This window comes from Bactrocera dorsalis, chromosome 2, assembly GCF_023373825.1.
Source record: "Bactrocera dorsalis isolate Fly_Bdor chromosome 2, ASM2337382v1, whole genome shotgun sequence".
NCBI classification, from domain to species: domain Eukaryota; kingdom Metazoa; phylum Arthropoda; class Insecta; order Diptera; family Tephritidae; genus Bactrocera; species Bactrocera dorsalis.
The window spans coordinates 77,908,918-77,928,927 of NC_064304.1; the positions used below are offsets into that span (position 1 = coordinate 77,908,918).

The 20,010-nt window shown below is 37.6% G+C and overlaps 2 protein-coding genes across 3 annotated transcripts in view; both read right to left on the bottom strand.

The window, feature by feature from the left end:
- Window positions 1-20,010, bottom strand: part of LOC125776630 (myosin-13-like) — a 113,946-nt gene that overhangs the window by 14,659 nt on the left and 79,277 nt on the right. The gene's annotated exons all lie outside the window — the stretch shown is intronic.
- LOC105229229 (protein PAT1 homolog 1) lies at window positions 880-7,480 on the bottom strand. Of its 2 annotated transcripts, XM_011209369.4 has the most exons (6): window positions 7,194-7,476; window positions 6,817-6,967; window positions 6,064-6,729; window positions 4,422-6,007; window positions 3,687-3,932; window positions 880-2,321 (listed from the first exon to the last, which is right to left on the bottom strand). In XM_011209369.4, exons 1-6 carry the CDS (start codon window positions 7,230-7,232, stop codon window positions 2,043-2,045), a joined length of 2,967 nt encoding a protein of 988 aa, XP_011207671.2. In that variant the 5' UTR covers window positions 7,233-7,476; the 3' UTR covers window positions 880-2,042. The 2 variants fall into 2 exon arrangements, with proteins under 2 accessions (XP_011207671.2, XP_011207663.2); XM_011209361.4 differs by having other exon boundaries at window positions 6,064-6,967; window positions 7,194-7,480.

The window sequence follows — 20,010 nt, forward strand, 5'->3', positions numbered from 1 at the left end:
TAACAAATCGATTTTTTGATGTTTTTTTTTGGGAGGGAAAGAAATAATTGATTAAAGCGAAATTTCTAGGGTTTATAGTTATCACCAAAACAAATGTTACTTTATGTTGTTTAAACATATGTTCAAACTTAACTTTTCTTAGTTTGTTTAAGTTAAAATAGAAGATAATTTAATGCCAAAGATAATAAACTTTGCCACAATTCCATACGTTTAGTTTTTTTCAATCCTGCCCGCCAATTAAAAAAATCGTAAAAATGAAAAACCTAGTCAAAGTTTTCGTTTCTGCCCAAGCGCTTACATTTGTATCTGCCATTTCCCTTCTCGCGTCGAGAATATTTTGAATTCCCATCTATAACTTTAGGAACACATTCTTATATATTTTTTAAAGAGATGAATTGTTTTTTGAATAATTTTTTGAAGCTTCTAAAGCAGGCAAAGCAGCACCTTAAAGATTTACAAAACGTAATAAACGTAACTTAACACCCAAATGCTTCTTTATTCATTCGATAAATATCATCTCTTAAAATCTTTCTTTAATTAAAAACTTCATTAGGATTGTTTCCAAATGTATGCATTTGCAAGCTTTGTCACATTAGTAAACAGCTGGTTCGAATATTGGTTTTGCGTATGTTCGAAAAGACGAAAATCCAAACAGATTCTGTGACACCATTGATAATCAGAATTGGTTTGCAATTCTGACAGCTAAGCAATTCTGTCTTGGATTCCACAACACCCCTGACTGATTTAATAATTACCATTCAAAACACAAAGAAAATAGTTGCCTCACTGTAGTCATTGTTTGAACCCCATTTTACAAATTATTGTTAGATAACTATGCAAAATAAGCTGAATGTCCATACCATTACTAAAATGCCAAAATTTTACCATTCTTAAATGTTATTATTGAAAAATATTTATTTTTGCATTTGTTTAAAAATTCGAACATGGTTAAAAGGGGATCAGGGATTGATGAATGAATGGATAAATAAATTTTACGCGTATCTAAATGTCCGTCAATATGTGAATATATGTATATATTTAAAGCTAAATGCATAGAAATATTTTTCATATGCATTTATGTAAGTATTCTGTAGTAACATAATTGGTTTTATTGATATAATTTATATTCAATTTGAGAAGAGAAGCACCAACGAAGCATTTATCTATTTTTTTTTTTTATGAATGTATTTGTTATATTTATGAATTAGGAAAGAAGATACGAAGATTAAAAAATGTCACGACTACTAGAAATTAGTCTCATTGCATATGCCTTCGTCTTATTTTTTAGTTCATACAAATTTGTTTCTATAATAGATATCAATATATTCATCTCTTGTGTTAAATAAAATTTGATCCTAATACTAAGTTCATGTATATTTTAAATATTTACAAAACACCAAAAAACCATAAATATACATAAAGTCAATGATAAAAAAGGACAATTATTTTAAAATTCTTGTTATTTCTTTTTGTAACTTTAAATCGTCAGCTAAAGATTGACAAACTCTTTTAATATATCTACAAAAATGTCATTTTGGTAAAGTTGCTTATTTCAATAGTGGTGACAGATCCGTTAAAAATTAAGAGTGCAAGGTTTTATTAATTAAGAAAAAAGTGATATAAATACCATTTTTAACTTAAAAATGGATTTAAGACAAACAGACAAGCAGATCCTCTGAAACATACCAGATGAAGCTACTTTACCAAAACTACATATTCGGTTATATTTTCTGTTATATCAGCCAAAGACAAGCCTTATCTGATAAGACCATATTTGTTGCTAACCTGGACATTCAATTTTTAACAATATTATGCGTTCAACTGTTGCCATGTACACAGGTCATATAGTCCAAGATATTTTAGTAATGTGCATACTTCTGCATAAATTCCTTCTGAATAATTTGCAAATATTTAACAAATTTTTCAGTTTACAATTACAGTTTTTTTGAAAATGAGTTATTTAGTTTAACTTTAGGTTTTGCAATTTCATATCCGATCGTTCATAAGTTTATGTTTCTAAATTCTTATGCACCTGCATCATTTTAGTTAATTTGCTGTCTGGCCTGAGTAATAAGTGCCAGTAGGGAATCAAGTTTTAGATCTTCAAAACGTGCAAAATGATTCATCAACGGTTGGATTGAATCTGACTCGATTTCTGCACAAACTGTGTGGTTTTGAATCGTTCGATTTAAGGACGATGCAACTTGATCCAGGAAATATCGCCATTTCCCTTTGTTTCCATTAGTAAGGGTACAGTCATTACCGGACATATAAATATTTTCAGCCTGCAACACCAAGCAAACCAATGATGAAATCCCAAACTGCAAATAATAAATAAGATAATATAGATATATTGTACATTACATAAATAGCAGCCAATTGAAATGAAATGTGATGAATAAATACTTCTTTACTTCGCAATGACTGGCTGGGCATTCGATTACGCATAAACGATTATCATTAAATATTAAAATGGTGGCATCAATACATGGGGCAACGGTGCAAGTGTACATTCGAAATCGTTGTTTTGAAAAAATAGCAATATTGGTTGGTAATTTAATTGTTGCTTTTACAATATAAATGAAGCAGTGAAACGAATAGCCTTTTATACTGTAGTTGTTATTGTTTTAGCAGCCGAAAATATTTCTGAAGTTATTTCGAGGAATGGTGCCGGATAAAAATCCGGGTCCGTTCCGTTTACTTTACTGCCTATCGCGGGATCGGTTATGCTCTAGTAGGGTAGCAGCAGTACCTCTTTTCCTATGAAATTTATTGACGATCGTTGGTTTTCCGTAAGCCAAGGCCACGTTAACGTAGAAGATAACGAATCTAAAGTCCACGACATAGGAAGTGTTTCGAACATAAAGAGTTGATATATACTACTACTCCTAAATATATACTTTGAAGTAAATTTTTGAAGCGAATGTCTAAAATTAGTAACAAGTACTGATCGAATGATTATGTTATCATTGCAACTTTTTTGCAAAAAACACATGTCTTGACTTTTATAGAGGAAGGGTTTTATTAAAAAAGTGAAGCTTTTTTTTAATGAAATGGGGCCCTAATTAGAATGAAAACTATGAAAATAAAAACAAAAAACATTTAAGATTGTTCTTTGCCGAATAACAATATGATCACAGACTAAATATTGTAAATAACATGTTGAGTTTAAATTCAATGAGGGTTTTCACAAGTCTGATAAAGTTATAAGTTATAACGATTCGAAAACATAGCATTGAGAATTGTAAATGACTAAACTCATTTCTGTATCCAACAACAATTTTTTTAAACAAGTGTAAAAATTTATAATTTTACGATTTTACGATGCTTTACGACGGGTTGTGAGTACCCCAAATATGTTCGGTAATAATTAAACATCATTTGTAAGACGTCGTAGACTCATAGAATTGAAGATTGATTACTTACAACTAGCCGTTTCGGTTCGTCAGTAATTCAACTCAATATAATTATTAATTTCGGCTATTCGTGTAAACACAATATAACTAATATTGATAAGAAGGTTGGAAATTTTCAGACAACTGAAATTTTCAAAGTGAAGAATGAACATAATAATTACGAAATTAACTTAAAAAACATATTCGAGTTAACAATATCGGCATAAAGTCAGTAAAATAGATACTTCAATAAATTACAGAGAAATTTACAAAATTATAAAAATAACTTACCTTACTACAAAATATGCCATTAAATTTCTTTTCACTTAGGGGTATAGAGGCTGAAATTCTGACAATCGTTTCAAAGTCTGCCTGACGCACTTGATTTTTAAACTCAGGGTAAAGTGCATATAAAACGCCATCAGCATCATCCTTATCTTTTTTTACAACATTCTGCAAAGAAGAAAAAACTCCCATCCAAATAGTCCAACGAATGTCATGAGCTTCTATATATATCATGATACGCCGAATTAGAGTCTAAAAAAATTTAATAATTAACAAACAAATTCAAAAGTATTAACTTAAATTATATAAGTTTTGAAGAACGGGAAAATTGAAATAATAAAGTGATAACTGATTATGAGAACGTATCAATGAAAATTGATTGCTAGTTAATTTATGCTACTCATAACAATTACTTGTTAAACTTGTCTATAATTAATAAAAAAAAAAGCTTCCCTAAATTGAAGGTTAAAGATCCACTGATTATAATTTCTTTTCTAAACGTTCCGTATAATTTAACATACTTTTGAATCGCATATTATCCAATACCAATAATGTACAATACTAAGATAGATTAGAATTTTGTAATAGTATATTAATTTTAATTCCAAGCCTTAGTCTAATTGAGCTTTAACAAAGAACAAAACTAAAATAACCTTAATGATTTACTTTATGCATATTTCTATGTACATTGAAACAATTATAATTAAAATATTGCTCACAGAAATCAAATAATTATATTACCTTTCCCTTACGAACATTCATAATTGCTGCAACTTCTTCTTGTGAAAGTCCAGCTATAAGCTTTGCTACTAGTGCTTCTTTCTTTTCAATCTCATATGTGAATTTGTTTTTCAATGCAGGATTCACTGTTGATGAATTGGATGCTTCTGCCATTCTCTCTTCATGGCTTTTGCTAGCATTTTCCATCTGCTCTAAAGCCGCTATGCGCTCACTTTCTTTCTTTTTCTTCATTATAATGGTAGCGATTGCAGTAGGATTATTTAAATCTTCTAATTTCAAAACAATACGGTAGAGAGTTTCGATATGTAACAAAATATGACGCGATTTACGATGAACTGATGATGTAAAATCGCTCATTGCACCTGTTAGAGGAGCTACTGGTATTATGTTTGACTTAAGGATGGATGAATTGGAACCACTATAACTTGCAGTTATTGGGAAACTATCACCAGCCCCACTGACTAAATTTTCATTTCCCATAATTTCAGCGTCAATTATTTTACGCGGTGCTGTTACACTTCCATACTGTAACTTACCTAACGAGTTTTCAAACTTTAACGGACTAAACACATACGGTGTTTTTTGATCTGGACTATTTCCTATATTTCCGCTATTAATTCCAACTGTCCCGGTGCTCTCTGAATTACGACGTTCGCGATGTTGGCCATTCCGTGTTCCATTTTTATTGCCAAGCTGAACTAAAATAAGCTGAGCGTGACCCTTTGGTTGCGTTAGTGGATGATTTAACTGGTTGTCTTTATGTGCTTGACTATGGCGGAGGTTGCCATTGAGAACAGCCTTCCTTTCGCGGTATACCGTATAGTAAAAATCATCAATGTAGGGAGTATCCGTGTTTAATTGTGAAAGCTGTATACCTATTAGCCAATGTTTGTCGCGTGTACTCATTAAGTTGGCATATTGATCAAACTCCTCATGTGGCAAGTTTCCGTTTGCAGATCCTCCATCACGTCGTTGATGAATTGGTTTATTAATTCCACTAATATTGGCCCTTTGTTGTATAAGATTTTGTTGAGAGTTCATTCCAATATTTTGTTGTAGTTGTTGTGTTTGACGTGCAACATTTTGCAAAAGAGGATGATTTTGTTGAATTTCCTGAACTAAACGCATATTGAACATATTATACATAGAATTCGATTGCTGGGAACTTAGGAGGACAGCTGAGTTAGGAGGATGTGGACTTATGCGAGCTGTTTGTGGAGTTTGTATCAAAGAAGCCGGATGGATACCCGCAACAGCTGCAGCAGCACGCATTGCATTAAAATTGGGATGCATTGCAAAATTATTTAAAGCGATTGGCAAATGTGGGCTTGGCAGTGGTCTCGGAAAATTGGGTGGTAATCCATGTTGGTTAAGTATAGGATGTGGATGAAGCTGATGATTGTTTTGTTGCTGCACATGTGGGCTTAACCCAGCTGAATATAAAGAAAATCCTGGTGGAAGACGATTGCCACCACCACCCGTTTGCTGTTGATGAACTAAATTTCCCAATGGGTGTTGTGTCAGATTGTTTGCAAAGCTTGGGTTTGGCCTCATTGTGTGACCTTGATTTGGAAAGCCTGGCGGGCCTATATAAAACATAAATAATAAATATTAATTTGTAAATGTATAAAAATTATAATACCTTTTAATTGTGAAACTTGGGATTTTGTCTGATTTATTTGATGTTGTAATAATTGATGTTGCTGAATATGATGTGGTTGAGGTGGAGGTGTGCTTGTGTTTGAAGACTGTCTAACAGCGTCATTAACATTCGGTTTCAGATTTTGATGATGCTGATTTCGTTGGTCCTTGGGTTGTAAAAAATTATCGTGATTTTTTCGTATACTTTGTTCAATAATAATATTTCTTTCAATATCCTCCAGAGTACAAAATTTTGGAGTTGGGGGTAAGCCAAATGCACCGCCAAGATGGTGGGGCAATTCTCTTTGAATCATTTGTGCATCTGTGCACTGATTTTTTTCCGACTGTATATGTTGTGCAAAGAGATTTGCATTTTGTGCTTGTTGAAAAATTGTATCACTGTTGTTTACATTATTAATTCCACTTACTGAACATCTTTCTCTTGATTGGAATATTGTCGAATGTTCACTACCATCCAAGGCTATGTTCGAACTTTTAAAAGGATTTGTGGCCCAAACACTAGGATCTAAATTTATTCCAGTTGATCCAGATAAACTTTCGTTATCGTCGAACCTCAAGTCGACATCGTCTAACTTCATTGTTGATAGATTTAACTCCAAATCCGAATCTGCAAATTTTTCTACATAACGGTTTCGTGAGATATTTGCTTTTGATGGCGATGAAATTTGAGTGGATTTTAAAATATTTCCACTTATTAGTTTTACACCATTTAAAGAATCTTTGTTAGAACTACCAGAAACGGAGCCGTCTGTAAGCCGCACCATAGTTTCATGTGCCTCTTCCCAATCTCCATTAGTGGCAGATCCGAATGTTTCATCGTTAAGGGCATCATACTCTTCTTCGGAAGGTTCAGCGATTTGACCACCTGCCCCGTTGTCGTCGTACTAGAAAACAGAATAATTTCAAACGGAAATAATGTAATAAATATAAAAAGTAAATGCTCAATCCATATATAAATACTACAACACGACATACTGATTAATAATGACTTCCTAACGTGAAGGCATGGTTTGACCATTTTAAATCAACAACCATCATTTACAATATAGTTTAAAAATGTTTATATCTTTCATATTATTCTATTTTATTGCAATTATACATTTTACATACCGGTACAGATGTATCGAAACCAAAAAAAGAATCATCCATCTAGAAAATTTGTTTATTTCACACGAAATTGTCATTTGTCATATATGCACCGCCGCCATTGACTAATTGCCACGGTTGCCTACACTTTACTCGAATAAAACCAAATGGTTTCAATGACTGATATATGCAAATATTGGACTGAGAAAAAACGTGAATATGTATTTTTCACGACAAAAGATTTAAAACCTATTTAAATATTTCTAAAATCACCAAGAAATTGGTTACTTTCTTTGGAAATACACATAATTTATTTAGAAATTATCTGGCATCACTTATTTGCTAAAACCTTACCAATGGAAGCATTCGGAATTTAGACAATTTGAAACAACCCAGTTAACAAATGAGGAGTGATAAACGCCTAGAAGTCACATCTACCGAAATTTGAGGCTTAGATTTAAATTTCGGGGTTTTAGTGGGTATGTACTGATAGAGGAGGTCCTCCAGATCAAGAAAATATGTATGGAGATTTTTGCATTTAAACTTCAAAAATTCAACTATTTAAAATGCGTGTTTCTCTGATTTACAATTAATTTTACACTTATATTTTTAATTTTTATATCCACTAACACTTCACTAATTTGTTACTAACCATTTATTTTATATAAAATAGTGTAAAAATAATTAAAATTCCAAATTAAATTTTAGGAGTTTAACGCGAAAGAACTGAGCACGCCCAGATGTTGGTCTGACCAGGGTTATTTTTTTGAAGCGTGGCCGAAGGCCGCCAACGCACGCAAAACGGAGTTCAACGCGAGAGAATTAAAGACGCCCAGGTGTTGGTCCGACAAGGGTAATTTTGTTTTTTGAAGCGCAGCCGAAGGCCGCCAATGCAGTAAGAAATTTTATGCGGAAAACTAATGTGTTATTTATTTCCTGTTCTTCTGTAAAATATGTACGTAAGGTAACACTGATTTTTAGTTCAGTTCCCACGACTGCCGGTTCTACGTGCCGGAATTGACTCGGATTTTATCCGACCAAGGGCAGTCCTTTCGGCGATCTAACCCCGTTTGGATCGGTGAATATTAATTTGAGTGTGTCGTCATTAGAGCAACGCCTTGCAGCAGTGTTGCTTTGTATCCTCCTGACTCGTGCTGGCATTAAGTCCAACCCGGGCCCGGAGAAATTTTTCTGCTGCGTATGCGCAAAACGGCTCCATCCAAACTCCACCTCGGTCAGGTGCAATACATGCAATGGATGGAGCCGTCTTAAGACCCGTTCTGGCCTTAAGACACATAGGGAGTGGACCACGCGTTACGTGGCCCCATGTTGCCTGCGCAATACTGTGACTCAAGCCTCTACGGCTGTGCAATCTGCACTCAGTTCGCGCGCCGCGCTGCCACTCAACACGAGTGGCCAACAGAGAACATCCACGGTCCCCAGGAGCTCAATCAGGCAACATAGCTCCCCCAATCTTCATCCCTCTCCAATCCTCGTGCGAGCTCCATCCAGCAGCTCTTGATCCCTTATACAATCTGTTCCGTGTGTCAGACCGTCATACGACGGAACGCTACATCAGTCAAGTGCAATTCCTGCACTGGCTGGTGTCACTTCCCGGCGTGTTCCGGCCTGCGCACCACACGTGAGTGGAGTGAAATCTACGTTGCCCCATGCTGCAGGAGTCTCACAACAGAGGCGTCGCCTACCAACACCTCAGCGCGACAACCGCCCCTGCGGGTTCTGCAGCTGCAACAACCACCACCTACACGTCCCCCCAGGATCACCCACTGTCACCCACGACAAACCCGGCTACTTCAATTTAGCTGCAACGGACTCCAGAGCAAGATCGAGGAGATAGTTGCACTAATGAATCGGGAACGTGTATCGATAGCTGCGGCCCAAGAAACCAAGCTAAACAGCCGCTCAGATCTTCTGAGTTGTGCCGGTTTCAACGTTATATGTAAAGATCGCGAGCGAGACAGTGGTGGTGGCCTAGCATTCATATTGCACAACACCGTGCAGTATCGTCTAATCGATGAAGACATCGACCCCAGGGATACTACCCTAGAATGTCAGGGTATAGCTATCCGGTCAGGCGATGTCGAGCTCGAAATATTTAATATATACATCCCCCCAGATACATGTTGCCCTACAGGATATCACCCGAATATAGGTGCGCTACTTCGTGGTGAACGTTTGGTACTAGGCGAATTAAAGGCGCACCACGATCTTTGGCATTCCTGCCTGTTAAACGACCGTAGGGGGATGCAGCTGGCGGAACAGATAGACGATTCGACATTCTGCACAATGAATGACGGAGCTCCCACCAGAGTTATGGGCACCTGTAATAGCTCGCCTGATGTTACCATCTGCCCATAATTATATCGATCGAGAAGCCTCCTGATTTTGTTTCTGTGGACAACCGCACCTTCATTAACTTTAACAAAGCTAATTGGGTCGGCTTCCCAGAATTTACTGAGAGCACCTTCGATGCTCTACCTATTCCTACGGACGTATGCGTTTGCGAACGTCAATTCCGCAAGGTGATCGCAGTAGCTACCGCTTGCTTCATCCCGGCTGGAAGAATAGCGGAAATCCGCCCCAATTTCCGAGCCGAAGCAGTCGTTTTAGCTAATGAGCGTGACACCTTACGCCATGCCGATACTGGGGATCCCCGAAACGGATAGAGCACCTGAAGTCCTGCAACCTCTCCACCGGTGTGAGTAAGCTTTGGGCTACTGTCAAAGCTTTGTCTAACCCGAAGAGACATCACGACCGAGTTGAAGTTCAATTCGATGGTCATACCTACGAAGAAGTGCGCGAGCTACTTTAGCCGGCAGTTTACAGTGCACCCTTCGGTAGACAAAGCAAAACGATGTGTTAACCGACGGCTGCGCCAAATGCAAAACGAAGGCGCGCCACTTACTTTCACCGATGAGGAGGTTCAGGGTGTCATCAACAAGGCAAAATCTTCCAAATCCATTGGCCCTGATGGGATCAACATGATAATGTTAAAGCATCTAGGCTCGACGGGAGTAAAATATCTCACCAAGGTCCTCAACCTGTCGCTGACCACTCTTCAAATACCCGATGTGTGGAAAGTCGGAAGAGTGCTCCCACTACTGAAACCTGGGAAACCCGCCAACAAAGGGGAATCTTATCGTCCGATAACTCTCCTCTCCAAAGTAGTGAAGACACTTGAGGCCTTGTTACTCCCGACCTTCACTCACCACCTGAGCCTAGCCAGCCACCAGCATGGATTCCGAAAAGTGCACAGCACCACTACAGCACTTTGTGGCATAAACGCCCAGATAGTTCGTGGCCTCAACCAGAAACCACCCTGCGAAAGAACGATCCTCGTAGCGTTGGACCTGTAAAAAGCTTTTGACACGGTCAATCACACAACGCTACTGCAGGACATTGAAAAAATCACGCTCCCTCCAGGGCTAAAGAGGTGGACCATGAACTATCTGAACAGTCGTCAGTCATCCGTACTATTTCGAGGTGAAACATCTAAACTGAGAAGAATTAAACGGGGGGTTCCGCAGGGTGGTGTCCTCTCCCCGTAACTGTTTAACTTCTATATCTCGAAACTTCCTCAACCACCAGAGAGGGTTTCCATAACCTCGTACGCTGATGACTGTACGATACTGACGTCGTGCAATGGAATCGATGGCATGTGTTCAAAGGTAAACAACTACCTCACCGACCTTTCTCGTTTTCTCACTGCACAGAACTTAACACTCTCCTCCACCAAATCCACAGCGGCCATATTTACGAACTGGACGAAGGAGTATAGACTTGAACTTAATATTGCAGTCGACGGCGTCAAAATTCCGACTGTCAATAACCCTAAGATTTTAGGTGTAACCCTCGATAGTCTATGCTCCTTCTCTCCCCATACGACCGCGATTATCGCCAAAGTACAGAGCCGCAACAAAATCCTCAAGCCGCTAGCCGGTAGTACATGGGGAAAAGACAAAGAAACGGTGGTGACAATATACAAGGCAATCGGCCGGCCGGTCCTCAATTACGCAGCACCCATATGGTCGCCTGGATGCAGTGGCACGCAGATGAGGAAATTACAGACCTGTCAAAATACTGCACTCCGGACCGCGACGGGATGCGTTCTGACGTCTCCCATCGAACATCTATATAGTGAGACGCTTATGCTCCCAGTTAAGGAGCATAATGAACTCCTCTCCAGGCAGTTCCTGCCGGGATGTTTACACAGAAACCACCCCTGCAGCCACCTGCTTGGAGCGGAACCGCCTCCTGGGAGCATCAAAAAGTCTTTCCAGGACTACGTCGACGACATCGTACAGTACGCCGACCGGACTTCGGACGCTACTGACTTGCGACAGGTACTGACCGCCATTCACAGTGAAGCCATCAACACCTTCACCGAGTCCCTTCCCGTGAATGACGTTCTTGGAGTCAAACCGCCACCACGAAGAGCTCCAGCTGCCGTGAGAAACGCGAGTGACCCTTGCGCAACTTCGTTCTGGATACTGTAGCAGGTTAAACTCCTACTTATCCAGAATACCTAATGTATGTCCTGCATGCAACGAGTCTCCGCATGACACTGATCACCTCTTTGCATGCCCTACAAACCCCACACATCTAACACCCTCCTCCCTCTGGTCCGACCCCATCGAAACAGCACGTTTCCTGGGCCTACCGTTAGATGACGTCGACGACAACACAAACGATCCTTACCACCCAAACGGGGATTAGTATCACCTTAAAACAACAACAACTGATTATTAGTTAGAAAGCAAAACCTTTATTATTGTGTGAACAAAAATAATTGAACAGAAGTTAAATATTGAACAAAAGTTATTTTGCACTATTTACTCGTAATATAAAAAAAATTATTATAAACGAATTATTGAAGTGTTAGTGGATATAAAAGTTAGAAATAAAAATGCATAAATAAATAAATAAATTTTTTTTAACAAAACTTAAATTTTCGGTTGATCAATACTTCGTAGGATAACCTTTGTTATCTATGACAGCTTTCATGCGCCTAGGCATCGATTCTACCAATTTGTTTGTGTAGTTTGTGGATATTTTGTTCCATTCAGCTTCCAAAGTAGTTTTCAGATCAGCATGATTTCGAATTTCATATTTTCGAATTTCATATTTTTGAATCTCTCGCTCCAAAACTGACCACAGATTCTCAATAACATTTAAATCTGGAGATTGTGCTGGCGGTTGTACCACATGTGGGCAGTTCCAAATAAGCCAACTTTAGACAACTCCCGATTTATGCTTTGGATCGTTGTCCTGGTAGAATCGAAAACCTTGTCTAATATTTAATTTTGAGGCACTTTGTAACAAATTTGCTTTCAAGATATTCAAATACATAGTTTTATCCATAGTACTGTCAATGAAAGCCAAATTTCCAACACCAGCAGAGGACATCCAACCCCACACCATTACATGCCCTCAACCGTGTTTTACATTGCTCCGGAAATTCTGTGGATGAAGCTCTGTATTTGGCTTTCTCCATACGTAGCTCTTACCATCTGATCGAAAAAGTTTGAATTTACTTTCATTTGCAAAAATTACGCTAGTCCAGAAGCTTTCATCCTTACATAAATGCTCTTTAGCAAATTTTAGTCGTGCACTTCGATTTTATGCGCTGATATATGGCTTATTACGAGTTGTGCGTTCATTGAAGCACTGTTTCCGGGTGGCACTTCTTTCCGAGATATTTTTCCACATCATTTGTCAATGCTGGAGCACTGAAATGAGGGTTTTCCCGTATTTTCCGAACTATCCAACGAGAATCAACTTCATTAAAAATTTTATTATGGGCCTTTTTAGTTTTAAATATTTTCTACACGATTTTCACGAATGTAGCGTTCAATGATATGTTAAACAGTTCCCTGGCTCAATTTCACTGTTTCTGCGATTTCTCGTTGGCTTTTGCCATCTTTATAATGTTTTAAAACTAATTCGCGCACTCCAACTGTTGTTTGACGACCCATTTTGATCTGCACTGTGTAAATGTCGACACTTGAATGCAAAAACTATCAACAATTGTTTCTAATTCAGTTATTTTAATGTTACATAATAGCTGACATTCGGAAATTCCCGCCAAGCCGTCGCCACTAACGGTAAACTTCAGTGCATCACTTTCGCTGTGAACTTGATTTTCTGCAAGTGTGTGAATTTTTGCTAACCGTTTCCGAAAACATTTAAATTTGAGTTGTTTTTGTGTTTTACAAGAAAATACAATAAAATCAAATAACACAATAGCTAAATTTTTCATTTTTTTTAGATGAAATTGTTTTTTTTTTTGTCAAGTGCTACTACATATGAGTGCTGCATCATTTTGGCTGTGATCCACTGTATGTATATATATTTTTTTGATCTGAAGGTTCTCTTCTATCAGTACATTCCCATTTTAACCCCGAAATCAGTTGATGATATTCTAAAATTTACCCAAATTGGTTGACATTGAAGGATTCCATGCTGAAGGAATCTAACACACATGCAGTACTTGTTCAATAAATTACGAACGAAGAAAAAAAATATGCAGAGTTCTAATTTTAATTATTAATAAAAACAAAAATATTTGGCGTATTGGTAAATGTTCAGGAGAGTGGCTTTTCCGAAAACGTACACTAATTTTCACGGGAAATATCTTAAAATACTCGTTTTTAATTGTACTTTACGAATATGTATGGCGCGTGTCTTTAAAAACAATATTTTCTTTGTTTTAATAGAAAAACATCGTATTTACCGAAATTAAAAATTCACTTTTGCACTTAAAACGTCTTTAGATGTTAAAAATATATTTTCTATAAATTATATACACGTATTTATTGATGTTGTTTAGTTAATCAATAAGAGAAATTGGGTTTTTTGTTATTTTTATAAGAATATGAAAAACTTTACAATCACTTCACTTCAACAAAAATGGCAAGGTTATGTTCGAAATTACGGCATCACTGTTGTAAATTCGAATGGCCACTATTGATTCATGCACTACTGATCGTTTTCGAATTATCGATACTCTCGATATTCGAGACTGATCGAGAATTGGAAAAAATGAGAAATACTCGAAAAAAATGTACCTGGTCGGTCTAAAACCCCGGTGTTCATAGTTCTTCTGTGTCCAAATTCTTCTTCTTTCTGCAATAATAATGAATTATAAATTTTCCTATTATGTATTTCTCATGTTTACCAATTCTCGATCAGTCTCGTATATTGAGAATATCGACATTTTAATATCTTTTTATTTTTCCCATTATTATTATTTTTCTCTCATATTTTTCTAATTTTTTATATCTCAATATCAATATTTAAATTACTTTTTATTTTTCTAATTATTATTATTTTTCTATTATGTATCTCTCATTTTTATCAATTCTTGTTTAGTCTCGAATATCGAGAGTATCGATATTTCGAACCCGATCACTGCTTGTGTCGCTAGTGCGCAATTGAATTTCGAACAGTGATGCCATTTAGAGCGAAAATATCGTGCAAAATCATAAGAGGGGTATTCTCTTGCTCTTGCAAAACCCTTGCACGGTGCAAGAATTGCATATATTCCTCCGGCACAACAACAAACACACGCAGAAAATTATTTGCAATGGCTGTAAAATATGTCAGACCAAAACCCATGTTTATTTGCGTGCAATGTCACGCAAAAATAAAATTGCAACCCTGTTGTAGTTGCCATTTTACATAAAGACATATTACGTTGTTAAATTGTTGAGGAAGGTAAGTTTTAAATAGATTTTATAATTTTTATTTAAATTATAAAGATTCGTTACAGTTTTTGTGTTAAAAATATCTGCAAAAGGTCTGCCAATTCACAATAGCCATGCATAATAGTCGTTCACAATAAATTGACCGATTCAGCCGTTCATATATCACTAGATTCTGCAATGAGTGCTCTCGTGCCCTTGTATATTGGGTTGTCAAAAAAGTCTTGCAGTATTTTCACTAGTTAGCGCAGAAAGCGGGTAGTTCTAGTTTTATTCTTCATATTGGGTCATGTTATACCTTTCTGGAAAGCTCATTTCATGCGAATTACGATATTATATATGTAATTTATTCGAAATTACATATTTTTGGTTTGAATAAAAACTCCAGTACTTCCGTACTGTGCGGCTTGCCGTTCAGTTTATTATTAATTATTTTATTCTTTATAAAAATCTTATTTGCTAAATTTACTTGAATCCGTTGTGCTGACTTGACATTCCTCAGCATCAACGACCCGGCATATCTTAAATAAACATATCAAATAATAACAGTGGCATTGGATTTCATTTTTAAAGAATTTAAAATATGATTGTTTGCTTATGCATGTTAATATGTATGTATGTAGTTGAATCTGAAGATTCAACTTACATTTTAGAGGAATGAAAAATACTTAGAAAATACTTGTCTTTTTTGGTATATCGACAAGTTTGCAAGTGGTGGAGTCGTTTGACGACGCAACTCCCCCAGCGTTACTGTTTGCACTCTCCTGAGTTCTTGTATTTACAATTTTTATTTTTGTTGTTTTTTTTCTTTAATATTATTACTAGGATTGCTACTACTACCATTACAATGATTATCAATGTTATATTAATACCATATGATACATTTTTATGGTATTTTAATTCTGCAATTTCTTTTATGTTTTCTATATTTTTTATTGCAATATCATTGGTGTGTAGCTTTGGTTTAATTTTTCGGCAGGGTATATAATTGTATGAATATATTCTGTTTTATTATATTTAAATTCTTGTTTTAAAAGTACCATTTTACAATTTACAAATTTGATTATATAGTTATTTTTTAATACAATTTTTCTGTCATCGCAGTTTTGTTTTATTACATAATTTTTTGCATTTTTTATTAATATTGTGCCATCGCTTATTTCTTGTACTGATGTTTTGTTATTATATTTAAATTCGCAAGTATTTGAAAATATGCAGCTTTTACTCAATTTTAGATTTTTAAATGCTTTATTTTCTACATAATATTCAAAATAGTTTTCGCCAATTTTTATAACGAATTTTTCTTTTTCAATAATCTGTAATTTATTTCTATTTGGCATTGGGGTTATTAATTGAATCTTAGTTTGAAAAAATGTTCTTGGTATCTGAATTGCGAATATTATTGTATCGTTTCTGTATACTACTACTCCTTTTGATAATTTTAGTTTGTAAAAATCAATCTCATATTTTTCAATTTCTTCCCTAGTTAACATACTTGGATGTACCATATTATATTTAGCCGCCACTATATTATTTTGTATTTCTTGAACTTTACTTTCTATGAATTTTAGTTTATTCATTTCATCATTATACAAAATTATCTTTCAATTCTATTTTCCTCTTTGTTTATTATATTTAAAGTTTCTATTATTTGTTTCCTATCTGATTCTATAGTTCCTTTTAATAAGTTTAGTGATCTATTTAAATGTTCATTAATTACTATTTGTTTATTTAAATTTACAATGGCATTATGGCCATTTTCTTCAATAATTTTTAAATGGTTCAAAATGTCTTGTCTGTCATCATCATCCATGACTCCAAACATCCATTTATATGCTATTCCTCCTATATTTATCAAGTCTCTTTTATTTCTCTTTTTGATATTTGGTGTCATAGATGTGATTTTTGCTTTTATATTTTTTATTTCATCAAACAAAATTTCTTTATTTTCAATATTTAGTTTTTCAATATTTTCTTTAACCTGATCAACTACGTCTGCTATCTTGTTCGGGTTTATAGTATGTTTAACTGTACTTATTTCGTTAACTATTTCTATGTCCGCTGTTTGTATAATTGTATACCCCGTATCTTCTATTATTGGTGTAATTTGCAAAAGTGCTGTCACCAATGATATGATTATTGTTAAAAAAATAATTATTATCGTCATCTGTAAAAGTAAAAATGTATAACCGTTTTAGGTTTTGATTTAAAAAAAATTAAATTGGATTTTAGTCGCCTCTTACGACAGGCATCTCTTACCATGGGTATATTCTAGAAAGACCCCTTACCCACTGGGGTAAAAAAAATCATGTATATTGTAGTAATAAGTACTATGTGTATGATAATACATGGAGTCATGTGTAGAAGTTCACGCAAGTGAGGAAAGTTCTCTGACTGCCATTCACTTGGGAGTGGCCAGAAACGATTCTTTTACATGTGACTCAAGCAGCTCACGACTTCCGGTCTTTGACCAAGTATCCTCTGGGTAGCCTAAGAACATCCGTTTGAAGGCGAGCTAAAGTGAGAAGGCGAAACATCCCCTGCATAGGCTTGTGCGCTGGGTTTGGGACCCGCCACGTAAAAAAACACCCCCAGTGAATAGGTGTAACCAGCCTCGGATGAGAGACCCCCCTTTTGATGACGACCATGGCAAACGAAATAAGGACTACGAATTGAGGGCATGCACCTGGAATGTCCGGTCCCTTAACTGGGAAGGTGCCACTGCCCAGCTGGTTGATGTCCTCGTGAAAACAAAAGCTGACATCACCGCCGTCCAAGAAATGCGATGGACGGGACAAGGACAGAGACGAGTAGGTCCTTGTGACATTTACTACAGTGGCCATATAAAGGAGCGCAGGTTTGGTGTGGGATTCGTGGTGGGAGAGAGAATCCGTCGCCGAGTACTATCATTCACTGCGGTGAATGAACGTCTAGCCACAATCCGCATCAAAGCGAGGTTCTTCAACATATCGCTGATTTGCGCCCACGCCCCGACGGAAGAGAAGGACGATGTGACCAAAGATGCCTTTTATGAGTGCTTGGAGCGCACTTATGTGAGATGCCCCCGTCACGATGTAAAAATCGTGCTTGGCGACTTCAACGCCAGGGTGGGCAAAGAAGGTATCTTTGGTACTACGGTCTGTAAATTCAGCCTCCACGAGGAAACATCCCCAAATGGGTTGAGGCTGATCGACTTCGCCGGGGCCCGAAATATGGTTATCTGTAGTACTAGATTCCAGCATAAGAAGATCCATCAAGCTACCTGGCTGTCTCCGGATCGAAAAACTACCAACCAGATCGATCATGTTGTGATAGAGCGCTCCGAGGTCCTAACATCGACTTGGACCACTATCTTGTTGCAGCTAAGATTCGCACCCGCCTCTGTGCAGCAAAAAACGCACGCCAACAAACACAAGGAAGGTTCGACGTCGAGAAGCTGCAATCACAACAGACAGCCGAACGATTCTCTACTCGGCTTGCACTCCTGCTCTCTGAGAGCACTCGTCAACAACTCGGTATAAGGGAACTGTGGGACGGCATTTCAAACTCCTTACGTACAGCTGCAACCGAAACCATTGGTTTTCGAAAAGTGCAAAAGAACAGCTGGTACGACGACGAGTGCCGTGTCGCAGCGGAGAGAAAACAGGCTGCCTACCTCGCAACGTTACGATCGACCACAACACGTGCGGGATGGGATAGATACCGAGAGTTGAAGAGGGAAGCGAGACGCATTTGCAGTAAGATGAAGAAAGAGGCCGAAATGCGTGAGTACGAACAGCTTGATAAGCTGGCCGACCGGGGTAATGCTCGAAAATTCTATGAAAAGATGCGGCGGCTTACACAAGGTTTCAAGACCGGAGCATACTCCTGTAGAACCCGCCAAGGTGATCTAGCCACCGATGCCCAGAGCATACTTAAATTATGGAGGGAACACTTCTCCAGCCTGCTGAATGGCAGTGAACGCACAACACCAGGAGAAGGCGAACCCGATACCCCAATCGATGACGATGGAGCAGACGTTCCATTGCCCGATCATGAGGAAGTTCGAATAGCAATTTCCCGCCTGAAAAACAACAAAGCGGCAGGGGCCGATGGATTGCCGGCCGAGCTATTCAAGCATGGCGGCGAAGAACTGATAAGGACCATGCATCAGCTTGCTTGAAAGCATGCCCAGCGATTGGAATTTAAGCGTGCTATGCCCAATCCATTAAAAAGGAGACCCCACAATCTGCGCCAACTACCGTGGGATAAGCCTCCTCAACATCGCATATAAGGTTCTGTCGAGCGTATTGTGTGAAAGATTAAAGCCCACCGTCAACAAACTGATTGGACCTTATCAGTGTGGCTTCAGACCTGGTAAATCAACAACCGACCAGATATTCACCATGCGCCAAATCTTGGAAAAGACCCGTGAAAGGAGAATCGACACTCACCACCTATTCGTCGATTTCAAAGCTGCTTTCGACAGCACGAAAAGGAGCTGCCTTTATGCCGCGATGTCTGAATTTGGTATCCCCGCAAAACTAATACGGCTGTGTAAACTGACGTTGAGCAACACGAAAAGATCCGTCAGGATCGGGAAGGACCTCTCCTAGCCGTTCGATACCAAACGAGGTTTCTGACAAGGCGATTCCCTATCGTGCGACTTTTTCAACCTGTTTCTAGAGAAAATAGTTCGAGCTGCAGAACTCAACAGAGAAGGTACCAAAGGTACTATAAGAGTGTACAACTGCTGGTGTATGCCGATGATATTGATATCATCGGTCTCAACACCCGCGCCGTTAGTTCTGCTTTCTCCAGACTGGACAAGGAAGCAAAAGAAATGGGTTTGGTAGTGAACGAGGGCAAGACGAAATATCTGCTGTCATCAAACAAACAGTCGTCGCACTCGCGACTTGGCACTCACGTCACTGTTGACAGTCATAACTTTGAAGTTGTAGATAATTTCGTCTATCTTGGAACCAGCGTAAACATCACCAACAATGTCAGCCTAGAAATCCAACGCAGGATAACTCTTGCCAACAGGTGCTACTTCGGACTAAGTAGGCAATTGAGAAGCAAAGTCCTCTCTCGACAAACAAAAACCAAACTCTATAAGTCACTCATAATTCCCGTCC

Coding starts and splice junctions, on each gene's coding strand:
- LOC105229229 (XM_011209361.4), bottom strand. CDS start 7,232: ATGGATGATTCTTTTTTTGGTTTCGATACATCTGTACCG. Junction 6,968..7,193: donor GTTTCGATACATCTGTACCG/GTATGTAAAATG, acceptor TCTGTTTTCTAG/TACGACGACAACGGGGCAGG. Junction 2,322..3,686: donor ATGGCATATTTTGTAGTAAG/GTAAGTTATTTT, acceptor TATTATTTGCAG/TTTGGGATTTCATCATTGGT.